Source organism: Chiloscyllium plagiosum, unplaced genomic scaffold (assembly GCF_037043375.1).
Source record: "Chiloscyllium plagiosum isolate Xiang-an unplaced genomic scaffold, Cpla_swu_hap1 HiC_scaffold_27, whole genome shotgun sequence".
Lineage (NCBI taxonomy): Eukaryota > Metazoa > Chordata > Chondrichthyes > Orectolobiformes > Hemiscylliidae > Chiloscyllium > Chiloscyllium plagiosum.
This window is the reverse complement of record NW_028270165.1, coordinates 48,061,499-48,071,527: the sequence shown is the minus strand read 5'-3', so window position 1 is coordinate 48,071,527 and position 10,029 is coordinate 48,061,499. Positions and strand designations below refer to the sequence as shown.

Here is a 10,029-nt window from a genome sequence, read left to right as displayed (position 1 = left end):
CGGATGAAGGGCTTATGCCCGAAACATTGACTCTCCTGCTCCTTGGATGCTGCCTGACCTGCTGTGCTTTTCCAGCGCCACATTTTTCGACTGACTCTCCAGTGTCTGCAGTCCTCACTTTGATGTCAATGTCTGACAGTCACACAATCCATCGGGACCACAACGATTTTTGACTGTGATTTCTGTGAGAGGGATCAACGCTTTTTGGTTCCTGTTTGAGGACGTTTTCAGCATCAGTGGGACTGGACGAGAGACCCCACTGTTGCAGCGCACTGTGCGTGGAGCCTGAAACAGTTATACGGCCTGGGAAGGGGATTTCACGGCAGGGAGGGGCTCTACACTTGTTTGTGTGCAGCTGAAGCTGTGGCCATGGAGAAACCTGAGGAATCCCGCCCTGTGGAGGAACCGTGGAAGTGTGGCGACTGTGGGAAAGGCTTCCGTGTCCCGTCTGCCCTGGAGACTCATCAGCGCAGTCACACCGGGGAGAGGCCATTCCCCTGCACCGACTGCGGGAAGGCCTTCAGACATTCCTCCCACCTGTTGGCCCACCAGCAGTACCACACGGGGGAGAGGCCCTTCAGCTGCCCTGAGTGCGGGAAGGCCTTCAGCAATTCCTCCACCCTGCTGACCCACCAGCGCACCCACACCGGGGAGAGGCCGTTCACCTGCCCTGAGTGTGGGAAGGCCTTCAGCAATTCCTCCACCCTGCTGACCCACCAGCGCATCCACACGAGGGAGAGGCCGTTCACCTGCTCTCAGTGCGGGAAGGGCTTCACCTGCTCCTCTCACCTGCGGAGCCACGAGCGGGTCCACACCGGGGAGAGGCCCTTCAGCTGCCCCGAGTGCGGGAAGGCCTTCAGCACTTCCTCCAACTTGCTGACCCACCAGCATGTCCACACGGGGGAGAGGCCATTCACCTGCTCTCAGTGCGGCAAGGGCTTCACCTGCTCCTCCACCCTGAAGAGCCACCAGCGGGTCCACACGGGGGAGAGGCCCTTCAGCTGCCCAGAGTGCAGGAAGGCCTTTACCCAGGTCTCCACACTGCTGACCCATCAGCGGGTCCACACGGGGAAGAGGCCCTTCAGCTGCACCGAGTGTGGGAAAGCCTTCAGCACTTCCTCCAACCTGCTGTCCCACCAGCATGTCCACACAGGGTAGAGGCCCTTCAGCTGCCCAGAGTGCGGGAAGGCCTTTACCCGGGTCTCCACACTGCTGAGGCACCAGCGTGTCCACACAGGGGAGAAGCCCTTCAGCTGCATCGAGTGTGGGAAGGCCTTCAGCACTTCCTCCAACCTGCTGACCCACCAGCGTGTCCACACTGGGGAGAGGCCGTTCACCTACTCTCAGTGCGGGAAGGGCTTCACCTGCTCCTCCAACCTCCAGACCCATCAGCGGGTCCACACCGGGGAGAGGCCCTTCAGCTGCGCCGAATGCTGGAAGGCCTTTAACCAGGCCTCCCACCTGCTGACCCACCAGCAGGTCCACACTGGGGAGAGGCCGTTCATCTGCTCTCAGTGCGGGAAGGGCTTCACCCGCTCCTGCAACCTGCGGAAGCACCAGCGAGTTCACGTGCCATCGCAGGGGGATTGAAGGAGTGACGGCCGAGTGCCATTATCGATTGGAATATCAACCCGGTTCCGGGGACTCCCGGGTTCGAATCCTGCCACGACAGATGTCAGAGGGAGGGGGTGGTGCGGGGGAGAAAGCCCCCATCTGATTCCCTCTCTCCCTTGTTAGGGAAGGGAACCGCCATTGTGGGAAAGGATTCACTCAGTCGTTCCAGCTGCATCCTTTACCCGGTCTGGCCTACACGTGACCCCACACCCACAGCAGTCTGGTTGACTCTACACTGCCCCTTCCTGACAAAGGAGTGGGGAGAAACTTACTTGGAGACAGGGTATGGGTTGAAATTGCTGAGTGAGGCAATACTTCCTCCGGGTTACGGCTGTACCAAGGATCCAATTACAAAGGGACAACTTGGTGCTGGCAGTAAAGACAGTGAGGGGGGTGGGACAGGGGAGGTGTGGTGTGTGCACTTTCACCTTGAGCTGTTCAAAAAGCAACTGCTTTTTCTCTGGCTTTTTGCAGGGGAATCTGAAACTGTAACAAAGTTGGGTTGCAATAAAGGTTACCTGAACTTACCACCGGGCTCAGACTCTCATTGAAAGCTTTGAGCTCCAAGAGGTTTTTGTTTTAAAGCTGCTCATTTCTTTCCGCCTCCTGCAATAAGTTTAGAACATAGAACAAAGAACATAGAACAATACAGCGCAGAACAGGCCCTTCGGCCCTCGATGTTGCGCTGACCTGTGAACTATTCTCAGTTCGTTCCCCTACACTATCCCAAAATCAACCATGCGCTTATCTAAGGAATGTTTAAATCTCCCTAATGTGGCTGAGTTGACTACTTTAGCAGGTAGGGCATTCCACGCCCTTACCACTCTCTGCATAAAGAACTTGCCTCTGACATCTGTCTTAAATCTATCACCCCTCAATTTGTACAGGTTGTAGGGGGACTTGGATAAACTGCAGAATTGGGCTGAGAGGTGGCAAATGGAGTTCAATGCAGCTAAATGTGAGGTGATTCACTTTGGGAAACTGACGTCACCATCCTAAGAAAAAGTCTTTCACTGTCTCCCCTATCTAATCCTCTGATCATCTTATATATCTCTATCAAATCCCCTCTTAGCCTTCTTCTTTCCAATGAGAACAGACCCAAGTCTCTCAGCCTTTCCTCATAAGACCCTCCCTCCAGACCAGGCAACAACCTGGTAAATCTCCTCTGCTCCTTTTCCAATGCTTCCCACATCCTTCCTGAAATATGGGGACCAGAACTATACACAATATTCCAAGTGTGGCTGCACCAGCATTTTGTATAGTTGCAGCATGATATTGCAGTTCCGGAACTCAATTCCTCTACCAATGAAACCTAATACACTGTTTGCCTTCTTAACAGCACTGTCCACCTGAGTGGCAACTTTCAGGGATCTATGCACCTGGACTGCAAGATCACTGCCTTCCTGTTATTCTTCCCAAAGTGAATCACCTCACATTTAGCTGCATTGAACTCCATTTGCCACCTCTCAGCCAAATTCTGCAGTTTATCCAAGTCCCCCTGCAACCTGTAACATTCTTCCAAACTGTCCAGCACTCCACCGACTTCAGTGTCGTCTGCAAATTTACTAATCCATCCACCTATGCCTGTGTCTAAGCCAATTAAAAAATGACAAACCGCAGTCGTCCCAAAACAGATCCTTGTGGCACACCACTAGTAACCGGACTTCAGGCTGAATATTTTCCATAAACCACCACTCGCTGCCTTCTTTCAGAAAGCCAGTTTGTAATCCAAACTGCTAAATCACCCTCAATCCCATGCCTCTGCATTTACTCCAACAGCCTACCATGTGGAACTTTATCAAAGGCTTTACAGAGGTCCACGTACACCACGTCAACTGCCCTACCCTCATCTACATGCTTGGTAACCTTCTCAAAAAACTCTGAGGTTTGTGAGACACGACCTGCTCTTGATGAAACCAAGTTGACTATCTGAAAATAAATTGTTGCTTGCTGAATGATTATAAATCCTATCTCTAATGTTCCTTTCCAAAAGCTTTCCTTCAACAGAAGTAAGGCTCACTGGTCTATAATTACCTGGGTCATCTCTGCTGCCCTTCTTGAACAAGGGCACAACATTTGCAATCCTCCACTCTGGTACTAAACCTGTAGACAATGACAACTCAAATATCAAAGCCAAAGGCTCTGCTATCTCCTCCCTCGCTTCCCAGAGAATCCTTGGATAAATCCCATCCGGCCCAGGGCACTTGTCTACTTTCACTCCTTCTAGAATTGATAACACCTGTGTGCAACTAACCTTGATCTTTTCGAGTCTAATATCTTGTACCTCATTCTTCTCCTCTGCAATATTCTCTTTTTCCTGAGTGAAGACCGATGAGAGATATTCATTAACACCTCTCCAATCTCCACAGGGCCCACACTCAATTTCCCACTTCTGTCTTTGATTGGCCCTATTCCTACCCTAATCATCCTTTTATTCCTCACATACCAATAGAAAGCTTTAGGGTTCTCATTTATGTGTTAAAGACTGCTCATGACCCTCTTTGCTGTTAACTCTCTCTTTAAATCCTTCCTAGCTGATCTGTAACTCTCCATCGCCTCATCTGAACCATCTTGCCTCATCATCACATAAGCCTCCTCCTTCTTTGTAACAAGAGATGCAATGTCTGTTGTAAACCACGGTTCCCTTCCCTTATCACTTCCTCCCTGCCTGACAGGGACATACCTATCAAGGACACATCTGTTCCTTAAACCAGCTCCACACTTCCATTGTCCCCATCCCCTGTATTTTGCTACCCTATTCTATGCATCCTAAGTCTTGCCTAATTGCATTATAATTGCCCTTGCCCCATCGATAATTCTTGACCTGTGGCATGTTCCTATCCCTTTACATTGCTAAATGAAACCTAACTGAATTATGGTCACTCTCTCCAAAGTGCTCACCTTCCACTAAATCAAACACCTGGCCTGGTTCATTACCAAGCACCAGATCCAGTGTGACCTCCCCTCCTGTTGGCCCTTCGACATACTGTGTCAGAAAGCCCTCCTGCACACACTGGACAAAAATTGATCCATACGACGTTCTGGAATGAAAGCATTTCCAGTCAATGTTGGGCAAGTTAAAGTCCCCCATAATGACCACCCTGTTCCTTTCACTCCTACCCAGAATAATTTTGCTAATCCCCTCTTCCACCTCCCTGGAACTCTGCGGAGGCCTATAAAAAAACTCCAAGCAGTGTGACCTCTCCTCTCCTGTTTCTAACCTCAGCCCACATTACCTGAGTAGACGAGTCCTCATCAAAAGTTCTGTCAGCCACCGTTATACTATCCTTGACTAACAAGGCCACGCCTCTCCCTCTTTTACTGCCTTGGCTGTTCTTAATGAAAGATCAAAACCCTGGAACCTGCAACATCCATTCCTCACCCTGCTCTCTCCATGTCTCCGAAATGGCCACAACATCCAAGTCGCAGGTACCTATCTGTGCTGCAAGCTCACCTTCCTTATTGTGGATACTCTGGCATGGAAGTAGACACACTTCAAATCACTTCACTGTCTGCCAGCACATTCCTGTGACCCTGAAATCCTGTCCCTGTCCTTCCTACTCTCATCCTCCTGTGCATTGCAGCTACACACCCCGGTTCCCATCCCCCTGCTGAGCTAGTTTAAACCCACCCGAATAGCACCAGCAAATTCCCCACCCAGGATATTAGTACCCCTCTGGTTCAAGTGAAGACTGTCCTGTTTGTACAAGTCCCACCTTCCCCAGAATGAGTCCCAATTATCCAAAAACCTGAAACCCTCCCTCCTGCACCATCCTTGCAGCCAGGTGTTCAGCTGATATATCTCCCTATTCCTTGCCTTGCTATCACGTGGCACGGGTAACAAACCAGAGATAACCACTCTGTTTGTTCTAGCCCTCAGCTTCCACCCCAGCTCCCTGAAATCCTGCCTTACATCCCTATCCCTCTTTCTGTGGGAGATTAGGAATGTTTTTGCGGATGGGTGAGGGGGTGTAGTAGGGGGAAGGGAAGCGGAATTCTTGTAGCATGTAGCATACATAAGGCTAAGACTTTAATGAATATAGAGGGTCTTTTAAAGAAAATAGTTTTAAGCTAGGGAATAACTTTAAAGTGTTGTAGTTGACCACAAAAAGAAGCAGCAGGGGTATTTCACAATAAACCTGAAGTAAAGTGATTCCGCAACTTGTAAACTGAATAAGAAAGCGAACAGGCTCTGTTTTGACACACATTTCTGCTTGATTGCAGAAGCGTCCAGTACTTAGAAGACTGTAATAAATTGTTCTTGTTTCCAAGGCTTTGTCTCAGGCTGATTGATTTGTGAGTGAGTTCTGTTTCTCACAATTGGGGGCCTCGTTCCGGGATCCAAGCCTCAGACCGCTCGACACTCTTGGGATGACCGGGGAGGTGCACCTCGCCGATTTCGGTGATCTCCGACTCCCTTGCTTGTCATTCGCGGTTTGGGCGAGTACGACCCGGACTGGGAGACCCTGGAAACAAGGCGGGCAGACGCGGCGGGTTCTGTCGGGCAGCTCTTGTGCACAAGACCCGGGTAGGGAAAGGTCTTAAAGGATATATCCGGGTGACCGGGGGCAGCGGTATTTGCTGCAAGAATTGCTGCGGGACGGGGTGCACTGAAATGACCAGGTAACTCTGTGCACAGACCAAGGTAAGAAGAGAGACCTTTTATGTCTTGCCTTGGTGGTCGGGACATATAAAAGTATGGGGAATTGGTGATATATAAAATTAAGCATATGTCAATGGAAAACAGCCCGTGTCAGAAGGGCTACTGAGGATGCCCTTCATAACTAACTTATGGCCAGACGTCCAGATGAATATTCAAAAGCTAGGGGAGTCGTTGCGGAAAGCTCAAAGTGTCTGTGAGACACGGTGTCTGTGTGTGTGTGTGTGCGTGAGAGAGAGAGAGAAAGAGCTGTACAGCAACTAGCAAGTTTAACCCTTTGTGATTTGGTTTGAATGCACATTTGTTTGTTGGTGATTGAATGTTTCTGCTTTGTTCCCTGGAGCTTGAGATCCAGGACTGTTTTGAATCTGATTTCTACTATGGAAATTTTAACATGATTTCTTTTCAGGTTAAGGATTTTACAGATTATGAAATAAAATGTTAACTCCTGTTCTTTTTACAGGTCATGACTGCCTTACTATCAGATTAGATTAGATTAGATTAGATTACTTACAGTGTGGAAACAGGCCCTTCGGCCCAACAAGTCCACACCGCCCCGCCGAAGCGCAACCCACCCATACCCCTACGTTTACCCCTTACCTAACACTAGGGGCAATTTAGCATGGTCAATTCACCTAACCTGCACATCTTTGGACTGTGGGAGGAAACCGGAGCAAACCCACGCAGACACGGGGAGAACGTGCAAACTCCACACAGTCAGTCGCCTGAGGCGGGAATTGAACCCAGGTCTCTGGCGCTGTGAGGCAGCAGTGCTAACCACTAATCAGTGCTAATCAGTTTCTAACTAATCTCTTTTATCCTTACATAAAAGTGATTTATGGAGAACAGTTGAAGTCTCAAAAAGCATATAGTTGGTCAGATTAATCGGATGAGTAAGGTGTCTAGTCAGGACCCTGAAGTGGGTGTGGAAGAAGGTGACACCGGACCTCGTTAAGATTAATTAAATTAGCAATGATGTGAGGCACGGGAAGTTGCCTGGGTAACGATCGATCTGTAAATAACGTTAAAGGGGAATATATTTCACCCGACAGTCCTTTGGGGAGAATGTTGGGAAATTGGGAACACAACTCCCCGACACGGGGGAAAGATAAGGCTATAATGGTAAACTACTGTTGTTGTTTTGTCTGGACTAGAGAAAGTATTAAGGCGCCTGGTATTTTTTGGCCCAAATATCGGTCCGATGAGGATTGGCTGTGTCAAGATCTTAATATATATGTCAATCGGAAAGAAGCGTACAGTCAAAAAGAGTCCGATTATGCGGTTTGTTGGATAGGGAGCGAGGGAGTAAAATTATGTCCCATGAATAGGGAGGAATCAGGGAAAGAACAGAAAAAGAATGAACAAGGGAAGCCACAATGGGATCCCTTAACATGTTTGCCGCCCCCATATACTACTCCCCGGAACGAGCCTACAGCTCCCGAAGTAGAACTGAGTCCAGACACAGAAATGGGAACGGACTCTGAACTAAAAGATGCAGAACCTGGGGGGGGCCCCAGAGTCACTCGAGCCACCACACGTAAAGGAGGGGCAGAGATAATGGAAAATGTAAAATTATGTCCCTTACGAGAGGTTCCGATTGGGGAAGGTACAATCAGATATGTAAACGCTCCCTTAACTAGCAGTGAAGTTAGGGTCTTTACAAAGGAAATGAAAAGTTTAATAGAGGTTCCGGTTGGACTAGCCGAACAATTAGAGCAATTCCTAGGGCCTAATTTATATACCTGGGGAGAACTGATGGCAATTTTAGGAACGTTATTTTCAGGGGAAGAACGAGGTATGATTAGGAGAGCAGCTTTATAGGAATGGGAAAAGAGGCACGCAGTTGGAGAAGAAGGGGCCCCAGCAGAACAGAAATTCCCAAATGTTGACCCTCATTGGGAAAATAATGACAAAGATAGGGAGTCAATGCGGGATCTATGAGAAATGGGAATATTAGGAATTAAAGAGGCGGCACTAAGATCATAAAACTTTGTTAAGGACTTTGAAGTACGACAAGAGAAGGATGAAACCACTTCTGCATTTCTTAAAAGGCTCAAGGAGGCCACAAGGAAGTGTTTGGGAATGGATCCCGATAATCAGATAACACAGGGACTCTTAAAGGTCCAGTTAGTAACTAAATCATGGCCGGACATACAAAAGAAATTACAGAAATTAGATGAATGGAGTGAAAGACAGATGGAAGAGCTGTTACGTGAGGCACAGAAAGTGTATGTGAAAAGGGAAGACGAGAATCAGAAACAGAAAGCCAAAATGATGGTGGAGGCAGTAGAAGAAATAACAAAAATGAGGCTGGGATCAAGGGATAACAGGAAGGGTAGGGGAGGACACGAAAGACAAGGGTCAGATACCTGGGAAAGGAGGCAACAAACCAAAGATAATCACTCTGTTTGTTCTAACCCTCAGCTTCCACCCTCGTTCCCTGAAATCCTGCCTTGCATCCCTATCTCTCTTTTTTTTGTGGTTAGCACTGCTGCCTCACAGCACCAGAGCCTCCGGTTCAATTCCCTCCCCCCACCCCGTGCCGCGTCTGCGTGGGTTTCCTCCCACAGTCCAAAGACGTGTGGGTTAGGGTGAATTGGCCAAGCTAAATTGCCCCGTAGTGTTAGGTGACGGGGAATGGGGCTGGGTGTTTTGCTCTTCGGCGGGTCAGTGTGGACTTGTTGGGCCGAAGGGCCTGTTTCCACACTGGAGGGAATCTGATCTAAAGTTCCGGAATTTATATATTGATGAACTGAAACCTGCAACCCATTCTAAAAGATGAAGGACTCAGCAGCGGTCCAGGTTTGTTCCAAATATTGCATCGGTTGCATGACACTGTGATGTTTTGCTATGAATTCTGTGTCTTATGATCCTCACAGCACAGCCTGTGAGGGTGTTGGGGGGTGTATGTGTGTGTATATGTATGAGAGAAGTATGAATAAAAGCAAGGGGTTGCATTTTGCTGAAACAAGGAAGGGTGGACCTATACAGGTGATGGTAGGGCCTTGAGCCTTGTTGGAGAACAGAGACATGGGAGGATTCAGGTGCATAGCTGCATCACTGGGAGACAGGGTGGTTAAGAAGGTGTTTAGCACACTTGCCTTCATTGTTCACACCATTGAGGATAGGGGTTGGGACATCATGTTGAGGTTGTACAGGATGTTGGTGAGGCCACTTTTAGAGTACTAAGTACAGTTCTGGTGGCCCTGTAATAGGAAGAATACTATTAGAGAGGGTTTGGTAAAGATTTACCAAGACATTGCCAGGACTGGAGGGTTTGAGTTATAAGGAGAGACTGGGACACTTTTCACTGAAGTGCAAGAGGTTGAGTGGTGATGTCATTGAGATTTATAAAATCATGAGGAGTGGAGGTAAGGGGAATAGCAAAGGGCTCTTCCTTAGTGAAGAAGTGCTCAAAACTAGGAGGCATAGTTTTAAATGAGAGGGGAGAGAGATTTAAAAGGAGCCTGAGGGACAACGTTTTGGTACAGGGTGGTTTGCAAATGGAATGAACTTGCTGAGGAAGTGGTAGATGCGGGGACATTTACAACATTTAAATGACATTCGGATGGGTACATGAATAGAAAGGTTTAGAGGGATATGGGCCAAATGTAAGTAAGTGGGACTAGTTATTTTGGGACATGGACGAGTTGGACCGAAGGGTCTATTTCTGTGTTGTCTGCCTCTATGAACCAGAAGTGATCTTATTGAAACCAGTAGAATTCTGAAAGGGGCTTGACAGGATAGATGCTGAT

General features: G+C 48.4%; 1 protein-coding gene across 1 annotated transcript; it reads left to right on the top strand.

The window, feature by feature from the left end:
- The first annotated feature begins 320 nt into the window (after nucleotides 1–320).
- Nucleotides 321–2,141, top strand: LOC148143930 (uncharacterized). The gene has a single exon (XM_087974544.1). The coding sequence runs from the start codon at nucleotides 370–372 to the stop codon at nucleotides 1,156–1,158; it is 789 nt and encodes a 262-aa protein (XP_087830670.1). The 5' UTR covers nucleotides 321–369; the 3' UTR covers nucleotides 1,159–2,141.
- The last annotated feature ends 7,888 nt before the right edge of the window (nucleotides 2,142–10,029 follow it).